Genomic DNA, 20,052 nt, shown 5'->3' on the forward strand with positions numbered 1-20,052 from the left:
GGGAACAGGCTCGGCTTGTTCCGCGTTAGCGTTTTGTGGTGGGCTTTTATTTTTGTTTGTTGTTTGTGGTTTTTTTTTTCCCTATTGCTTGCAGTTTGGTTCACTCATTTGTTTTATTTTCCGACCTTCTGTTAAACGATTTCTTTCTGTTTGCTTTTTTTTGTTGGTTAGCTCATCCGATGATGATCATGGTGATTTGCAAGATGCTGAAAAGCGATCATACACACTGTGCATGGCAGTTTGAAAAACGTCCATTTTCAATTTACAAACTTGTAAGAACTCAGATTAGGACAAGAAAGGGAGCAGGCACTGGGAGCAGCTTTAAGGAAGGAAATGTAAAGCAAGTAATGCAGAGATTAAAAAGCAGAGCAAGTGCAGCTGTCCTAAAGAGAAGTGCATTTTCCCGTTGCCATTCTCTGTTTGACTTGTCTGAATACAGATAGAGGTGCAATTCAAATGGATTTCAGCCTTTTCTGAAGATAGGCTGAAGTCGGTGGGCATATTCGCACAAATCGTAATAGGCAAGAAAACCTCCTATAACAAATCTTGAGGTACTGGAGATGTGATGACATCTGTTAATATAAACTTAGTTTTTTTTCTCTTGATTGTTTATATAAGGCTTAATATCAGGGAATGTGGGAGGGAAGTTTTTTCTGCTTATGAACTAGGATGGAAATCCACTAACTGTAAATTCTTTAAAATTGGCTTGAAACCTTGCATGAAGAGCTCTACCCATGTGTGAACTTAAAGTAGGATGGTTGTTTGGCTAAAGGCTTAGATTTATTCCCCTCAGTCAGAGAGGAATCTATTTTATTTCAGGTCTGTAGTTTTCTAAGAAAATCCTAGAAATCCCCAAATATGAATAACCTAAAAGGCAACATGAAAAAAGTGGCAGGTGACTAAAATAATAACTTCATTTATTTTTACATATTTTACTTACTAAAAAAAAATTACAAATACTTAAGTAATTCTAAGATGCTACTTTACAGTGGAAAAGAGACATGATTTTTCTGTTCTTTGGCCATATTAAAGCAGTGATAGTCCTAATAGTGAAATGCATTCAGACTGCATGTATTTTAGTTTATTAATTTTAACTACTGAATTAACTATTTAACTATAGAAAAGAATATATAAAGATGAAGTAGTATGTCTAGGAGATGTGGGACTACGTTTTATGAGGCTGTTTTTTGGTTTATGCTTTGCAAGTGGCACGTTGTATCACTGTCATCAGTGTTCTGCTTGTAAATAGCATGTAGGCAGAGCTTGGCTTTTAGGCATTTGAAAATTCTGGGATGTGCTTTTCTTAAACAAATGTACACTTTCTAAAATTTTTGCAGCAAACTCTTCTGCAAGTAGTTGAAAACTTTCCTTCTGATATCTCTACTGGTATAGAGTATGGATGGGCCTGTGTTGGAAATGGAGATGTGCCTAAAATGGTTTGGAGCACAGGATGGAATCCTTTCTACATGTATATTAAGAAATCAGTGATAAGAATTTTGCTTTGTGTGATACTTTGATTATAATAAATGAGCCAGACATTGACTTCAAATAAGATAAGCAGAATTTGATCCATAAATGAGGTTAGAAATTCTGTTTGCTGTTAGAATTCGTTTTCATTGCTAATACTTGGGAGCAGTTTTATTTTGACATGAATCCCTGCTATGGAGGTAGCTGCCTTTACTCTGTAGAATTTTATCAATTCAGTTCCTGTGAGTTACCTGTAAAAGCTCTCTTTAAAACAACTGTTTCAATCAAATTCATTACACTTATTTGGACTCAGCAACTTAATGATCAAACAAATCTAAGCATTATTTGACATTTGCTACCTTGAAAATCTTATCTCTGAAATAAATACCACAATGTTCTTAAATGCCATGCAAAGAACAATTCTCCCTACTAACATAATCAAAAGCTCTAGCCTCTTAATCTTGAGTTACACGTTAGACTAAGTGTCTTAGTTTTCCTGATATGTGTGGAATAGAATTAGAATTAGAGGTATTAGATCAACATCCTTGCAATAAAGGAAATAAACTCAAAATGCGTCATGATAATTGTCCACGTATTTCTCTTCTTTTAGGAAACCACATTATCCAGTTTCAAAGATGACTTTTATGGAGAGATTCTTAGTATAGTGTCCTGGTTTCATCTGGGATGTAGTTAGCTGTCTTCCTAGTAGCTGGTACAGTGCTATGTTTTGAGTTCAGTATGTGAAGAATGTTGATAACACTGATGTTTTCAGTTGTTGCTCAGTAGTGTTTAGACTACAGTCAAGGATTTTTCAGCTTCTCATGCCCAGCCAGGGCACCTGACCCATACTGGCCAACAGTGTATTCCATACCATGGGACGTCCCATCTAGTTTAGATACTGGGAAGGGGCGGGGGGCAGGGATTCGCCACTTGGGGACTGGCTGGGTGTCAGTCGACGGGTGGTGAGCAATTGCCCTGCGCATCATTTGTACATTTCAATCCTTTTATTACTACTGTTGTCATTTTATTAGTGTTATCATTATCATTATTAGTCTCTTCTTTTCTGTTCTATTAAATCGTTCTTATCTCAACCCAGGAGTTTTACTTCTTTTCCTGATTTTCTCCCCCATCCCACTGGATGGGGGGGGAGTGAGTGAGCGGCTGTGTGGTGCTTAGTTGCTGGCTGGGGTTAAACCACGACATATAGTCATTCGTAGATATATTCAATCAGAAAAAAACTTCAGTTCTTTAGATCAGCATTGCAGGTCTCTTAAACTAATGTTTTATTTGTCATGTTCTTGCATATTGAAAGTACTGTGTCATTGTTCTCTCTCTGTCTTCGTAATCAGCTGTTTCATGTAGGGTAGCTGTTTCTTGTAATCAGCTGTTTCATGTAGTTGTTTCTCAAGGGTAGAGAGGCCTTACAGAGAGATCTGGATAGACTAGAGAGCTTGGGCAATCACAAACCACATGAAATTTAACAAGAGCAAGTGCCGGCTTCTCCACCTGGGATGGGGCAATCCTGGTTATACGTACAAACTGGGGGACAAGAGGTTGGAGAGCAGCTCCGCAGAAAGAGATCTGGGGGTTTGGGTTGATGGCAAGTTGAATGTGAGTCAACAGTGTGCCCTGGCAGCCAAAAGGGCCAACTGTGTCCTGGAGTGCATCAAGCACAGCATCGCTAGCCTGTCGAGGGAGGTGATTGTCCCACTCTACACTGCACTGGTGCAGCCCCACCTTGAGTACTGTGGGCAGTTGTGGGCGCATCAGTATAAGAAGGACATCAGACTACTACAGTGTGTGCAGAGGGGGGCAACCAAGATGGTGAAAGGCCTTGAGGGCAAATTTTCTGAGGAGCAGCTGAGGTCACTTGGCTTGTTCACCTTGGAGAAGAGAAGGCTGAGGGGGGACCTCATGGCAGTCTACAACTTCCTAACGGAGGGCAGTGGAGGGGGAGCTGCTGATCTCTTCTTTCTGGTGATCAGCGACAGGACACGAGGAAATGGAAAGAAGCTGCATCGGGGGAAGTTCAGATTGCGCATTAGGAAAAGGTTCTTCACTGAGAGGGTGGTCGGTCACTGGAACAGGCTCTCTAGGGAGACTCTCTAGGGAAGTGGTAATGGCCCCAAGCCTGTCAGAGTTCAAGGAGCGCCTGGACGACACTCCTAGTAATATGGTTTAGTTTTAGGTAGTCCTGCAAGGAGCAGGGAGTTGGACTCAATGATCCTTATGGGTCCCTTCCAACTCAAGATATTCTGTGATTCTATGTTTTACCTTTGACTACTCAGTAGAATTTTTTTTTTTTTAAGCTGGATCCACTAATATATAAATTGGTCATACTAAAAAAAGGAAAACCCCACAACTTCCAGACTATCAGTACTTATTTCAGTCTGAAAATTACATTATCATGTCAGTCATCTGTGGAGTAGCTTGAAAATCATGAGCTGCTTGTAAAAGCATTATAGTCTAGTCTGTCCCTTTCTTTTAAAAATGCATGATGTTAACACTGAAACAGTTAATGAAATTCTGTTGAGTTTTTTGATAAAATGTCTTGGAACAAGGAAAAAGTAGTGTTTACTGCAGTGAAAAGTGCAACGCAGGTCAAAAGCATAAAAGCACGTCATTTTAGAAACAGAGAATGTTGCGTTTCCAACTTCATAATAATAAATATATTCTGCCCCTGTGATTGTTCTGTAGTACACCCTTTTCAGTTGCTGTTGTGTGTTCAGAATTCAGACCAGCTCTTAAATATTGCTTTTCTTACTTCTCTTTTGCAGAGGCACTCATTTCAGCAGTTCAAGCAGACACTGAAGAGGCAAAAACACAGCTAGATTTACCAGAACATCTTAAACTCAAAGACAACAACTTCTTTCATCTGCTAGAAGGCAAAAGAGTAAACCACTAAGCAAAACCATGTGGGTTTTTTTTTCATCTCTTGGAGCTCTTTTCTTTGCACTACCATATATCCTGTATCATTTGATATATGTATGATGTGTGTGTGTACTGGGCCTGGCTGGGATGGAGTTAATGTTCTTCATAGCAGCTTATATGGTGCTGTGTTTTACATTTGTGACCAAAACAATGAACATAGCACACTAATGTTTTACCTATTCCTGAACTGTACTTGCACAGCATCAAGGCCTTCTCTGTTTCTCACTCTGCTCCCCCAGTGAATAGATTGGGGCTGTGCAAGAGGTTGGGAGTGGACACAACCAGACAAATGACCTGAACTAACCAGAGATATTCCAAGCCATATGATGCTCATGCTGAGCAATAAGATGGAGAGGAGGATGTTTAGGGAGGTTAGCCATCTTTTGTTTGGGAACATCTTTTGTTTGGCTGGGCGTCAGTTTGTCCATGGGAAGTGGTGAGTGATTGCCTTTGCATCAATTGTTTTGTTTTCTTTTTTCTTCTTCCACTTCTCCTTCACTTGTTAATCTAGTTTTATCCTGACCCACAAATTTTCTTGCTTTTATTTATCCAATCTTCTTTCCCTGTCCCACGGCGGGGGTTTGGGGAAGTGAGCTAGTGGCTCTATGCTGCTTAGCTGCCTACTGGGGTTATCATGCAACAACATGTTTAGGTAACTGTGATTGGAACTGAACACTAAAACCACACAAGATTATTTAAGTTTGTTTATGTTACCTGATCATTTAACCAGTCTGTAAAAGGAGTAGGAGGCTGTTTTAGGTCTTTAGAGAAAAATCATGAATTCGAATGTTACCAATCATTTAGAGATCTTAGCATGTGTGGAACAAGACCAAAGGTAGTTGTAACCTCTTCTGCCCCTAAGGTGTGGAGAGTTAAATACTTCAGTGAAGACTGTCAGTGTTTCAGACAGAGAATATTATTCTAAACTCTTTTCCCAATTTTATGTCAGTCTTACATTTGGATTGTAGGTAGCAGCTTAGAAAATTTTTATGTTGATTGAGTCAAAAATTTACCTGTGGTGCAGGAAGCCAATGATTAGATAACAGTAACAAGAATATTTCACTATAGTTCCTATTTTTCATATGCTGTACAGCTGTTGTGGTTGTAGCTGTCATTTTAATTGAAATTGTTTATTGTAATTTTAATTGAAATAGAGGAAATGACTGTTACTCATTGAGTTACTGGAATGTGAGATAGATACTTCTACCTAGTTGACTGTGCATATTTCAACACATAACTTGTGTAGCTCCCTTCTGAGGAAGTGTTTCACTAAAGCTCAGGAAGTGAATGACAGGGAGAAAGTTGGTACATTGCAAAAGTTCAGGCTTAAAGGGTGCAGAACCAGTCTAACAATATTTCTGCTCTTTGGGCCCAAAGGCAGAGGAGGTAACTAAAGACAACTGCATTTTGGTTGCTGCTGGCAGCTGCCTGGATTGTTCACTATACTGACAGCAAAATGAATGACTTTAAAGTTGAAGTTAGAATGTAAGGCACAGGAAAATCCTTTCAACCCTCTGCACTAAATGCAGGTAAGATCCAAATTTTTGGCTGCAGATTAGAGAAAGTCTTGGAGATCAAGTCATGTCAGTCAGATGAAGTCTCTAGTGACTGGAAAAGGGAAACATTGCACCCATTTTTAGAAAGGGTAGAAATGAGGACCCTGGGAACTACCGACCTGTCAGCCTCACTTCTCTACCTGGGAAGATCATGGAACAGATCCTCTTAGAAGCTATGCTAAAGACACATGGAGGACAGGGAGGTGATTCGATGCAGCCAGCATGGCTTCACCAAGGGCAAATTGTGCCTGACCAACCTAGTGGCCTTCTGTGATGGAGTGACCACATCAGTGGACAAGGGAAGAGCTACAGATATCTATCTGGACTTCTGTAAGGCCTTTGACACAGTCCCCGACAATATCCTTCTTTCTAAGTTGGAAAGATATGGATTTGATGGATGGACTATTCGGTGGATGAAGAATTGGTTGGATGATCGCATCCAGAGGGTAGTGGTCAATGGCTCAACATCCAGATGAAGATTAATGACAACTGGTGTCCCTCAGGGGTCTGTAGTGGGACCAGTACTGTTTAATATCTTCACACATGACATAGATAGTGGTATTGAGTGCACCCTCAGCAAGTTTGCAGATGACACCAAGCTGAGAGTGCAGTTGACATGCCTGAGGGACAGGATGCCATCCAGAGGGACCTGGACAAGCTCAAGAAGTGGGCCCATGGGAACCTCATGAGGTTCAGCAAGGCCAGGTGCCAGGTCCTGCAGCTGGGCTGGGGCAACCTCTGTGTCATGGTTTAAGCCCAGCCAGCAACTAGGCACCATGCAGCTGCTTGCTCACTCCCCTTCCTCCCAGTGGAATGAGGAGGAGAAACGGAAACAAAAAAGTTAAAACCTGTGGGTTGAGATAAGAATGATTGAATAACTAAAGTAAAATAAAATGTAATACTAACAATAATAATAATAATGATAATAAAGGATAATAATTGTAATGAAAAGGAGTATCATAAAATAAAATTAAGAAAAAACCCAAGAAAAGACAAGTGATGGGTAGTGCAATTGCTCACCACCTGCTGACTGATGACCAAGCAGGGGTGTGGCCAACTCCCCCCAGTTTATGTACTGAGCATGATGTTGTATAGTATGGAATATCCCTTTGGCTAGTTCGGGTCAGCTGTCCTGGCTGTGCTCCCTCCCAGCTTCTTGTACACCTGCTTGCTCGTAGAGCATGGGAAATGGAAAAATCCTTAACTTAGGATAAGCTCTACTTTGCAAGAACTAAACCATCAGTGTGTTATCAACATTATTTGCACACTAAGTCCAAAACAGAACACTGTACCAGCTACTAAGAAGAAAATTAACTTTAGTCCAGCTGAAATGAGGACACCCCGGTAATAATACAGTCTGAGGGATGAAGGGATTGAGAGCAGCCCTGCAGAGAAGGACTTGGTGCTGGTTGATGAAAAGCTGGACATGAGCCAGCAATGAGTGCTTGCAGGCCAGAAGCCTAGCCGTATCCTCGCTGCATCAAAAGAACTGTTGCCAGCAGGTCGAGGGAGGTGATTCTCCCCCTCTACCTCTGCTCTGGTGAGACCCCACCTGGAGTACTGCGTCCAGCTCTGGAGCCCCCAGCACAAGAAAGACATGGACCTGTTGGAGTGGGTCTAGAGGAGGGCCACAAAGATGATCAGAGGGATGGAAGACCTCTCCTATGAAGAAAGACTGAGAGAGTTCATGTTGTTCAGCCTGGAGAAGAGAACGTTCCAGGGACACCTTATTGCAGCCTTTCAGTCCTTAAAGGGGGCTTATAAAAAAGATGGGGACAGACTTTTTGGCAGGACCTGTTGGCAATAGGACAAGGGGTAATGGTTTTAAACTAAAACAGGGTAGGTTTAGACTGGATAGAAGGAAGACATTTTTCATGATGAGGGTGGTGAGACACTGGAACAGGTTGCCCAGCGAGGCAGTAGATGCCCCATCCCTAGAAACATTCAAGGTCAGATTGGATGGGGCTTTGACAAACCTGTTCTAGTGGAAAATGTCTCTGCTTATTGCAGGGGCATTGGACTAGGTAATCTTTAAAGGTCCTTTAAAGGACTTCCAACCAAACCATTCTATGATTCTTGGAATAACATATCAGCACTTTAGTAGATACTGAGTATTTATTACAAGTTATTGAGTCCTTTCCCACTCTGAAATGTTTGCACAAGGTATGTTGTCAAGATTGATAGTAATTTGGAAAATATTTGTTAAAATTATGTAGTATGTATGTATATATATAGTGTGTGTGTGCGCGCTTCCAAATCTCCCCCCCCCCCGCCCCGTACAATTTTATTGATTTCCTCCTTGTACCATCCCATTCTGATCCTGTATTTCACTGTGTGTTTCAGAGACCTCTGTCAAGGTAGCCTTATGGAAATTCTCTGTGGTGGGTGCTGTCAGCCTGCCAGGTTTCTAGTTCATAATGTTTTAACTTGCAGCCAATCTCACTTAGTATTTGGGAGAAGGCCTTGGGCAAGTCAAGGAGTCCTTGTAGCTCTGCAGGACTTCAGCCGAAACTTAATTATTCAGATGAATTGCTCATCAGTCCTGTTGATGGCAAAGACAGAAGGCATATACACCTTTTGAGGGAGGAAAGAATGATTTCTATGAAAGCACTGGTTAGAATAAGCAGCATTTTGACCTATGTTGCTGAGGTTGTTTATAAATTTAACTCTCCAAAGACATTGACAGTTTTGGCTTAACTGTTCTCTGGACATTTTCAACACATTTTGGCTTTTCTAGTAGGAAAATATTTAAAGAAAATGAGTGTACATGGTATCAGAAATACTTTTTTAAAAAGCAAACAAACAAACAAACAAAACAGAAAACAAAACCCCAAACCAGTTTAATGGACTTTTACTGTATGCATGTTGGAAATCTGTACAAAAATTTTCTTGAAAGTGAGTTGTTTTTTTCTCCACTTAAAAATTGAAGGATGATGTGAGAATTTTTTCAACTTTTTTTTTTCCCAGTGTAGGGAGGCATTCTTGACTATATAACAATGTCAAGGTCTTACTTTTTGTTTTACTTTTCTGGAAGAACAAATAGTAGCCATGTTAGTAAATGTCATATATTGTCAAGAACTTATTTAAAGAATAAATCTTTATTGATTGTGGTATTATAGCTAAGTTCATAGCTGCCTTTTAAAATTATTTTTTGCCAGTGATTTCATGTGTGTCACAAAATGGAGTGGTTTGAACTGCTTAAAGAATCACCTTCAAGGGTATTAGCAAAAATGATTTAATAGGAATTTATAAAAGCATGGCCTCACAGAATTCGATGGTAAGGTTCACTCTGTTACTTAATACATGGATGAAACGTACACAGGAAAATTAAGTCAGAATCAAACTAAAATTATGTATACAGAGACCAAAGATGCAATAGGGTAAAAGAGAAACATACAAAGGAAGATGGAATTAGAATTGATTTCTCATGATTTGTACAGAGATCAGGAATGTAAAAAGATAAGAGAGACCCTCCTGCTGAGTCACGAGGTTCAGAGAAGACCCCCTTGCTTTCTAAACTCCTGATGGATCTTAGGTGTGGCTGGATCCACTCCTAGTCCCAGACTTGGGAAACAGTTTATGTCTAATGGAATACAAAAAGATAAGGGAGACCCTCCTGTTGAGTCACGAGGTTCAGAGAAGACCCCCTTGTTTCCTAAACTCCTGTTGGAGCTTAAGTGCGGCTGGATCAACTCCTAGTCCCAGACTCAGACAACAGTTTATGTCTAAAGGGATTATAATAGCAACCTGGGATTTATTCACATTTGAATAAAATTCACGACAGTGACTTATGTATAGATTAATATACTTGCTATGGAATATTCAGGTTAGTACACACACACATGCACAAAGACACTGAGGGATATACATATAAGCAAGTAAAAGAGATATACCTGTTAAAAACTCCCCTTGAGTTCAGTGAAACTATTCATGTCAAATGCTTCGGCATCTTTCTCAACAGGCGAAGGATTGAGCCTCAAGGAGCAAAGAGCATCAGCCCAGGTCCTATTCGCTTTTGGCGGCAGACCTCCGATCTTTGCAAACTGAAGAGTTTGTGAGCTCTGAGAGGCGTCCCACTCAGAGGGAGATGCTGGTTGCAGCCTGCTGTGGTCCAGGAGACCTCAACGGGTCTCAGTACTGCTGTTTATGGGTTTGGGAGATGGTTGGCTTTAGTCATCAGCAAATTACTGGGATTCCAGTAGCCCTGGCACCATTTCACATGAGTGACGATTCAGATAAAGAAGGCTCCAAGGCTGTCAGAGAATGACTTAAGACTTGGATACGGGATGGTCCAAGGCTGTCAGGAGAGGACTGAGATCTGTCCCAAGGTTGTCAGGAAATAACTAATTATCCCTACTCGCACCCTCAGCCTCTGCCAGGCAACAGGAATCTTTGGTATGGTCAGTGCAGCTCCTTGTCTTAGCCACACAAGAGTTCCTGGTACGGTCAATGGACACTTAACCGCCCAACTCATTACACTTACACTAAGGCCTAATGAGACTTCTGAGTTCATAGATCAGCCCGGAGAGGGGGGAAGGAATGCACCACCACAGTGTGTCTGCTGTGGAAATCATAGTGCCTCCAGCTGGTTGTCTTAGTAATGCTATTCTGTAACTGCTAATGAATGCTACTATCCAAAATTCATTTCATCATTTGGGTTTAAAACCACTATGCCTGAGGATAGAGAACGTTAGAAAACTTGAGAAACTTAGTTCACAGCTCTCACCTGAAGTGTGAAGTATGTATACAGTAAAGTAATAAACTGCTGTTTGCATATTTGCCTTCAAGTTAGGGAAAATGTGATTGCATTCATTTGGCTGAGTGTACCTGTTTCTGCTCATTATTTAATATCAAATATTATATATTGATTTTTGAGTTCAATACATGATTCCTAGCACAGTATAAACTTTATGAAGGGTTATTTTTTTGTATTATGTGCAAATATTTCAATTTATATTGTGACACTGTACCATTAATAAAGAATGTAACTGAGAAAGTAGTGATGCTGCTTATCACAGATTTTCTGATTGATTGTATTATATGTGATCCAAATAATTTGTGCATATTCCTTAGCAAATACTGAAATAGGTGCTGCAGACTTCTTTCATTATGGTGCTTAAACTTCTTTTAGTTTCGGGGAGGAGGGGGAGAATTGTTCTTGCTTACAAACTTGGTGCTACATTATTTTTTGTTCCAGATGTTTGCAGTTCTTTATTTGTAAAGCAATATGTGAACACCAAGTGAGGCTAAAGGTCACTGAAATTGTTGGAGTTCAAGCAATGTAAGTATTTCTGCAGTTTTGTATACTTTTTAAATAAAGCCTGTGGTGCATTTTAATTTACTGTCTCTTTCTGAAGTCTATTACTGTTCTGAAATGGAGTTTGTTGACAATGTGAGAAGAACAGTATAAGAATTCTTTTCAAATGCCTGTAGGTGATAATGGTCTTATTTGGATAGCTGTGGCATTAAACTATCTGACAATCTAATAGCCTAAAGAACCTGTGCTTAGCAGATGTTAAAATGCAACATGCCTTCATGTTTAGAAAATGTAAAGGCGCAATGAGCACAGACAAATAGTCTGCAATAGTTATTCATACAGGCTCCTTGTATGGCTAGCTACATTTTGAATTTGGACCCTTCCCAGAAACAGATACAGAACCTGTATTCAGCTGGTATCTTTTTTACTTTAGAACCGTTTCCCTATGTATACAACATAACATTCTCAAAATCTACCTGAAAATGAAATCTAGCTCACTAAAACTTGAAAATCAATTAAAAAAAAATCCTGATTTTTTAAATATACTTACATACCTATTAAATTAGGATAGTTATCATGTTAAAATTGTTACTGTTGTTAATTTATTTTCAGTAACTGTTACATATTGTTGAAATGGAGACTGTCAAACATAGTTTTCCAAATGAATACAGTGAATTCAAATGTTGGAAAGGGAAGTGTCATTAGCAGCATTTCTACTAAAGAGTGGTACTGTGAAGTCTAGTTTACTGGAAACTCTGTGGGTGAAAGAGAATAGAAAAGAAAGAGGTACAGGAGGAAGGAAGGAAAAAACAGAAAGACCCTGAGATGGAAAAAAAGCTTAAGAAGCAAGGTGAGAGAAATTTGCCAAAGATAACAATTTTGAAGTCTAGTTTACTGAGATTTTTGCAAACTCATTTGCCATATCTGCATTGAGAGGTTGTACTGAACCAAAGGCAATGAAAGTCCTTACTCCTTTGGCTAGTTGCACGTGTATCTGATAACTGTGGCTAAATACAACAATAACAAGGCTGCAGTCGGTGAACTTTGAAAATTTGCTTCAAAAGACTTTGTACTATTTTGATATCTTTGATACCTTAACATTTTGGTACCTTTGGTATCCTTAGAAAGCCATTTCTAAATTGCTGCGTAGATGTAATATATGGTTTTTAATTCTTATTCTGCCTCAGACTTCTAGCAATTCTTGGAAATAGTTTATTGAGTTTCTGATCTGTGAGAATCACTGCTTTGTTGTATAATAGTAAGGGTTATTGCCAGTATTGCTGTTCAGTAAGTTTTGTGTCTAAGGAGGCTTCTGACAATGACTTAGTTCCTAGGGTGCTTTTCTTTGCTACGTCTAGCACAGTTAGGTATCTTGGTCCTATGCAAACCTTTGTAAGGGTGATTGCCTAAAAACTTTGACAGAAAAAAGCATTCAGAGGTTGTCTAAACTAGTTAAAATTAAAGTGTGTCTGAAAACCAGTCCCATTCTGGGGATTTTTATGCTTTATTTAGGACATGGGGGAGCTACATCCTCAGACCTCTATAACCTGGAAATAGATTTGTCTATTCTTTAAAAACTTTAAAAATTTAAAACTGCTTGGTTCTTTTAGAAGTCAGGTGGAAAGGTTTGCATCCTGTTCTCCTGTTCTGGTTCAACTGTTTAAACATTCATCTGGGTCAGGGCAAAGGTCCATCTGCTACAGCTGAAAATGAGTCATACCTGTATCTTGAAACACATTAATCTGTCTTAGGGCTCTTGGGGTAAAGTTTCTCTAATACTTTTGTGCTGTTTATACATAGATCTTTTTATAACCTCTATGTGGCATCCCCTAAAGTTGCATCAGGATAGAATGTAACATAATGTGGTGTTGTGAATATGTCATAAGGATTGCTTTTTGTGTTAGATGCAGTGGACTCTTCAGGATACTTTGGTATTTGTCACGAATCATGCTGTTGTTCTAACAGCACAGTGTCCACACTGGAGGCATGGATTTAAAAGTTAAATCTTCAAGCACCTATGTTTAACACTCAAGCACTATAATTTCCAGGGATTCAGATGTTCAATAGTTTTCATTCCAGAACTGAAATGAGATAAAAAATTGCCTTCAAATTTTTTTTGTAATGAATGTGGTCTATATAGGGCTATAATTTTTTCCCCTAATTTTTCTGAAGGGAGAAGAAAGATGTAAGAGGAATTACAAACACAGCGCCCTACTTGCTAGTGTGATGGTTAGAGAACTTGCATTATCTGTTGCCCCAGGGGAGTGTTTGGATAGATTTGTGGCCTGTTTAGGTTTTTAAGGGTACTAGAACTTTATAAACATTGCTGACAATGACAGTTAATATATAATTGGTTAAATAACTTAAAGTACTGACTTTACATAATGGTCATCTTCTGTAATGACTGAGAATTAAATTTTGCTTTCTTTTTTGTGGCTCAGAGTTGCAAAGTGCTTATTGTCTTTTCTTAGTTTGTTCTGAGGTTATGATTAGCTTGCTTTTCCATAGTGAGAAGATTTGTCAGTGAAAGAAGGTAGAATTCAGTGCAATGAGTACAGTAAGACTTATATTTGGCTTTTTTTTTTTAAAAACTAATAGTGAGATACTTAAGTGACAAAAATTAGAGTTTTGCATCAGAAAAAAAAAGAACTAGGAAATGAAGATGATGCTAGATGACAAGAAGGAGGAGAAAGGATACAGAAAAATCATTGGATGAGGATTTTAGACATGACATGCAGTGAGCAAGGATGGATGAACACAGGAAAAGAAAATGCAGTCAGAAGAGCAAGAACTATTTAGCGTAATGGTTGTTAGGTAAGTGTAGTACCTGAACTCTTCCTGAGAAGGAAAATGTGCTTATCTAGATGTAAATAGGCAAAATAAATAAGGAAGGGTAAAAGAATACTTATTTCCCTTTCTACTTTTCAATTAAATGTGTAATATAAACCTGCAAAGTCATGCAAAGAGATAATTAGTGCATATGTTTTGTTTGTTAAGGTCTGAGAAGAGATCTTCTGCCAGTGTAAACCTAAATCTGAAAAGAGATGATAGGGGAAAAAAGTAATAATTACTGCCTGCTTTGTAACATATCTTTTCCAAGGGAAAAATTGTCTTTTGTCACATTAACAGTTAATAAAATCACAAGAGATATAGTAAAATCAGCCAGCGTGTTTTAGGCAACTTCTAGATATTTCTGATCAGTAGGAAACAACTAATAAAGTAGCAACACATAGTACCTACCTTGAAAGGAGAAGAGAAGTTACATGTGCATGTCTCCTATTAATTTTGCATCTTAACACCTAATAAATGTATCTAGTTCATTGCGGGCATGTCTGTGTACAGTCAGAGTCTTTAGTCATTTGTTGTTTGATATGATAGCTTATTGTCATATATATACTAATTAGGAAAAAGAAAGGAGTGGAAAAACTCTTTCTGTTCAAAAGTGCTTTTGAGACCTTCGTCAGAATATCTGTCCCTCATCAGGATGCATGTCTGGTTACTCCTTAAAGTTCAGGCTTGAAACCACACATACACATAAGGGGTTAAGGGTAGATGAAAAATCGATAGTTCTGGTCTACTCTGAAAGATATTCTTTTGCTCCCCTCCTGCCCCCACCCCAACAGGGACTCAAATGAACATAGGTAACCGAGGTAAAATAGTGACTTATTATGGATAATCAGAATTTTTCTATAGGTAACTTTTAAAGTGGGAAATTTGATTGGTAAGAAGACATTTTTTAATGCAAAAATATGTATTTCTCTTGAAATGCATGTTATTTTTCATGAGAAAACCAACTGCCTCAAAATATCCATTTGAAGGGCTTCTGTGATAACTTATGCAATTATATTTATTGTATTTTCATTCCTATCTTTGGTCTGAAATTTCAGTTTGAGTCCTCAGACAGAAGTCCTGCAACTGTTACACAAGACCCAGAGGCAAATGTGTGGTATGCTGTGAGAACATAGTCCGATCAGGGAACAGCCTGTCAAGGAAGGAGTCTTGGGCCTCAAGACATGTGAAATGTAACTCCTACAATATACTTTCCTCCACGACCTTTCTAGCAAAACTTCAGGGTAGAGTCACGGAGGAGAAAACTTTTCCTAATTTACATAAACTCTGTGGAAAGAGAGGGTAAAGAACACTGTAACCTACACTTTCCTTTGAAATCAAATTACTGGATTATGTGAGAGGTAAGTGGGTGGTAAAACTATGTAGGAGATGTGATTTTTATAAGATCTTTTTGAAAGAGCTCTCCTACTGAAAGGGTAATGGGAGAAAGATAGAGATAATACAAGTAATTGGTGAGGACTGAAGGACGCTGGAAACTCCATGGATGGATGAGAGTAGCAAAGAGGTGCAGGGGGAAGGAAGGGCCTTGAGATGGAAAAAAGCTTGAGAAGCAAGAGAGTGAGAGAAGTTTGCCAAAGGTAACAAGAATCTGAGGCTGATTAAATAAAAATTAATTAGGCAACAGTTGAATGGAAGAGATCGTGTAGCAGCTTTGTTTATGAAAGATACTTGTTTCCTTTGGGACATCTTTCTCTACTATAGTGGGTGGAGGAGAAAGCGAGAAAGCAGGAGAAAGGAGAAGAATTGGCTTAGTAGCAACTAAAGATTTGTGGAATTGAACAACTGTGGATTTGAATTTCTCTACCTTTTTTTTTCAGGACAGACTGTAAAGGGCTTAGACAGTAGAAGTCCATAAAATAATCCAGAAAACCAGTATTTCCTTTGTGTGCTGTGTTCTCTGTACTGTTATTACTGGCTTCCTTGGTTGTACTCTTGTTTTCCATGAAGTTTCTTTAGAAGTGTGAGTGACTCATGAATGATTTCCTCTTGTGCCAATTAACTGTTAAACTTTATTCATCTTGGGCTCCCTGTGGACTCTTAGCAGGGAGTTTTAACTGTGAATGCTGTAAAAGTGATATGGCTTTGCAGGTCACTAAGTTTGTGTCTCCTTGACCACTATTTTGAAACTTCCTCTTGAAAAAAAACCCAAACAATCTTGAATGTGAATCCTCATATCATATCCTTCTAACTTAATTAATCAGTTTTTTACTGCTCTCCTAAGAAGACTTCAAGGTTCACCTTCAAGGCACTTATCTGCCATTTTGTAAAACATGCACTTTGTCACCCTACCCATGCAGCATAAAATCATGCATGCTGCTGCATGCATGCTGCTACCTCTTAAAAACAGGCTTATCATTTGAGTATTCACTTGAATTCCTCCCAAAAAGCACTGCTTATTTGGGTGGAGGGAATTTACCAGTATTGCTTCTCTCCCAACAAGTGGTGTCTCAGCTCTGCTTGTGCAGCTTTAGCACTACAAGGAAGTCCCCTTCTGCTTTTGGCATCCAGGATCCCTGACTGCATCTGACAAGCTCTGAAAGCCAGAAAGGAGGTGTCAGACTGCAGAGCAGGAAGAATCAGAAGTGAAAGAACATGCATCTGATAACTCAAAATGTGATTGAAATGGTGTGCCCAATCGACAACAAAGAACCTCTGAAAAAAAAATTGGCATTTGAAAAGAATTTGGAGGTTTGTGGTTTTGTGGGTTTTTTTGTTTGTTTGTTTGGGTTTTTTTGGATGCATACTTAGAAATGCAAATTTGTCCCAGTCTGACTTTCACAAATTTAGATGAAGTTCTTTTAGGGAACAGGTTTTCCAAAATGAGTGTTTATTTGCATTTTTTGTTGGTGTTTTTTTTACCATTCAGGTTAATTTTAAATACAAGAACCTGTTTTCATAAAATGATGATGAATTTAATCTGAGACCCCATAAACAAAATGCTCGTTACATCTATCACAGTGGTTTCAGACTGCTTAGGAATAGCTAGGATTAAGACTTTGAAATGTCAGGAGAGATTTCAGGTCAAAGCAAATCCTTACAGTTGTGTTTTAAGCCATTAACAACAATAATAAAGCATCTTGTTAATCCAAACAAGTTTAGGAGAGCAGGATAACACAGTCTCTCTCTTTCAGTATGACCTTCCAAACTGATTTTTTCACTCTTCTTTCTCTCTTCCGTTTTTTCAGAACTTCATCAGAGCAGAACTTGAATTAAAGTGACAGATAACATGCATCTTTCTGAAGTACCGTGCTATCATAAAACTTTTGATAAATATAGGTCTTTGTTTTGGCTTTTGTGAAGTCACATGACTTTTAATTCCTCTCTCTTACTGAAGCTGCAATGATTAAAAGGTTATAACTGAAAGTGGAAGCAATAAACCTCTCCATAAATCTTCTTTAAACTTACAGATGGAACTATCCTGAGGTCTTACTTAATGCAAAATACTTAATACAAAAAATTCCACTAAGGCCTTGAGCCATAAAAATTAGGTATTTTCACACGATTCCTTTGTAGACACTAAATCTAATTAATTGATTTATAGTTCTAGAGCAGCTTCTTACTGGAAATCTAAAGGAACTCAGAGAGTGAATGAAACTTGACAAATAACAGCATTTTCAAGACAGTTTTGTGCAAAGAATTTATTCTTTCACAACAAAGGGCCATAAAGAGCATCCTTTTCTTTGGTATGATAAATTGTCTTTCTGTAATAATAATTAAAAAAATCACATTGCTGTGTTCCTTTAAGTTACATTACTAAGTAAGTGCTAATTATTCCCTTTGTCATTGTCTGAAAATCCTGAGCCATTTACAACAGAAATGGAGAAGCTGCTTGAATAAATGTTCTGTGTTTAAATCACTGAGAAGGTAGTTAAAAAGCCAAAAGGAGTCCTTTTCTTGTGGGCGTGCTTATAGACCATATCCCCTTGCAGTAAATGGAGAAGTTTGTGAGTACAATAAAAGATTATTTGACAAACACCACAGTAAAGATTAATCAGAGGTTGGTATATAAAATATTTTAGTTATGTTTCACACAAACTGTGAAAACAATATAGTTACCTGGACTAGAGTCACAATCAGAAATCTTAAAGCATCATGTCATAGGTGCACTATTTCACTGGGAAGTATGCCATAAGATTATAAGGAAGAATGTGTTGGCTTTGAGGAATACAGATGCACCAGATGATACCAACAACGAAAATCTGGGTAAAGTCAGCAAACTTGCCTATTCTAATATGAATTGCTGAGTAACTATAATCACAAAGTAGTAAACTACTGGTACCCTATCCCAGAGTCATTCATCAGGTAGATAAATACACCCATCTTGCTTATATCTGCACGTTTCTAGTAGTGATTGGCAAGGTTCTCAGTAAGTGTGCGTGCATGGTTTGAAGAGTTTGTATTAGTTATAATGCACACAAATACATACTGGGAAAGAATTTACTTTCCACACAAATGCACAGAAACAAAATCTCTTAACCAGCCTACATCTGGAGTGCTACTTAAAAGCCTAGCAAGGATTTATGTAAAGCTTTAGGAAAAATTGTTTTTAGAAACCATTCTGCTCTTACAATAACTGTTAGCTAAAATCTTGAGCTCAGCATGCTAAGAAGTAACTAAACATATTTAACTAAATTGCTGTAATTTAATAGGAAAACAACAGAGCAGGAAATTCATAAATTAGTAAAGAGTTATCTAAATGAGTAACTTTCATCATCGTATTCAAGCTCATCTTCCTCGTCATCCTCCAAAAGTCCATATTTAAATTTGCGATAGACTGTGCCATCCTGGCCCATATATACAATGTCATCTTCTTCGTCATCATCTTCATTATCTCGATCTCTGTAGTCAATCACTTGATCTTCCTGGTAACTGGGACTCTTGTGGTAGTTGCTCAAGTAGGAAGGAAAGGTTTTGGAGTGATTTGCCAGCTTCTTATATGCACCTTTATTGGCAGCCTGGGTTTTGGCTCGTGTTTTTCTCCAGATGAATACAATGGCTCCAATGACAAGGAGAAGCAAAATGCAGGTAATAACAAAGAAAGTAGTTTTGCTTTTGCTCTCGGGTGGTAGAGTGGTCCGTAACACACAGTCATCTACAAGTTAAAAAAACCAAACAACCAGTTAAAAAAAAGATTAAATGAACTTGGGTGAGTGTGTATGGCGGGGGGGTATTTGTCTTAAAAACCCTAGTGCAACGTTTAGGCCTGTTTACATTTTTAAATGCATTTCACTAAATACCTTACTCTTCCAGTACCACAGCTGTGTTCTTGTAGCTGTGATGGTATAAGGATGTAAGCAAGGTTGCTGGAATAGCTATGCTTCTTTATAAGTTTAGAAATAATCGGAAAGAAGCAGAAAGGCTAACAGGCACAAACGCATTTTGACATGGTGAGCTTAAAATGCAATGATTCAGGTGGCTGTCCATTGAAGCAAGCACTTCCCAGTAACCTGGTTTATGAAATGCCTGGCCATTTAACACAATAGCTGTGAGTGAAAGAAGGCGCCCTCTCCCTCATCAGTCGTAACTGCTGTTATTTGTGCAAAGCCCTTCCTATTCTGGTGATGGAGCAGTAGAAACACACTGTGTGCCTGCAGCTCAGCAGCACATTTTTGCTCTGTTCCCCTTTTGATTTTTAAATGTCAGCCTAGACAGTCACAAAGCCCTTCACCACCATTACTGCTCTTCAGCATGGTCTCACCTTGTGTTTCACTGCAGTCACAGCACTCTGGGGTGCCCACTAGGTCAGAGTCACTGCAGCAGGGCAGGCAGCGGCTTTCCTCCAGGTAGAGCTGCATAGTGGCTGGACAGACCGTGCAGTTGAGAGGCCCAGGTCCCTTGCACTCAGTGCACGAGCTGTCACATCTCTCACACTTGGGCTCGTCCTCCTTCAGACACAGAACACAAGCACCGCACCTTTCATTTTGGATTCTCTGGACCTGACCTCGCGGTTCTGTCCTGTCCTTCACTGTCTGAATGGTCATCCGTGGGCAC

At 38.9% G+C, this 20,052-nt stretch overlaps 2 protein-coding genes across 2 annotated transcripts in view; one reads left to right on the forward strand and one right to left on the reverse strand.

Annotated features, from left to right (window-relative positions):
- Positions 1-6,022, forward strand: part of RFK (riboflavin kinase) — a 19,464-nt gene extending 13,442 nt beyond the window's left edge. Inside the window, exons 4-8 of the mRNA XM_010568725.1 lie at positions 395-405; positions 1,338-1,484; positions 2,078-2,126; positions 2,675-2,725; positions 4,251-6,022. Of these exons, the coding sequence (XP_010567027.1) occupies positions 395-405; positions 1,338-1,484; positions 2,078-2,126; positions 2,675-2,725; positions 4,251-4,372 (380 nt within the window). The 3' untranslated portion in view covers positions 4,373-6,022. The remainder of the gene's footprint in view (positions 1-394; positions 406-1,337; positions 1,485-2,077; positions 2,127-2,674; positions 2,726-4,250) is intronic.
- A 12,727-nt stretch (positions 6,023-18,749) lies between these two features.
- Positions 18,750-20,052, reverse strand: part of PCSK5 (proprotein convertase subtilisin/kexin type 5) — a 255,130-nt gene continuing 253,827 nt past the window's right edge. Inside the window, exons 36-37 of the mRNA XM_010568726.1 lie at positions 19,760-19,937; positions 18,750-19,153 (exon numbers count right to left, since the gene is read on the reverse strand). Of these exons, the coding sequence (XP_010567028.1) occupies positions 18,750-19,153; positions 19,760-19,937 (582 nt within the window). The remainder of the gene's footprint in view (positions 19,154-19,759; positions 19,938-20,052) is intronic.

This window comes from Haliaeetus leucocephalus, unplaced genomic scaffold, assembly GCF_000737465.1.
Source record: "Haliaeetus leucocephalus isolate CR32 unplaced genomic scaffold, Haliaeetus_leucocephalus-4.0 Scaffold251, whole genome shotgun sequence".
In the NCBI taxonomy this organism is placed as follows: Eukaryota; Metazoa; Chordata; class Aves; order Accipitriformes; family Accipitridae; genus Haliaeetus; species Haliaeetus leucocephalus.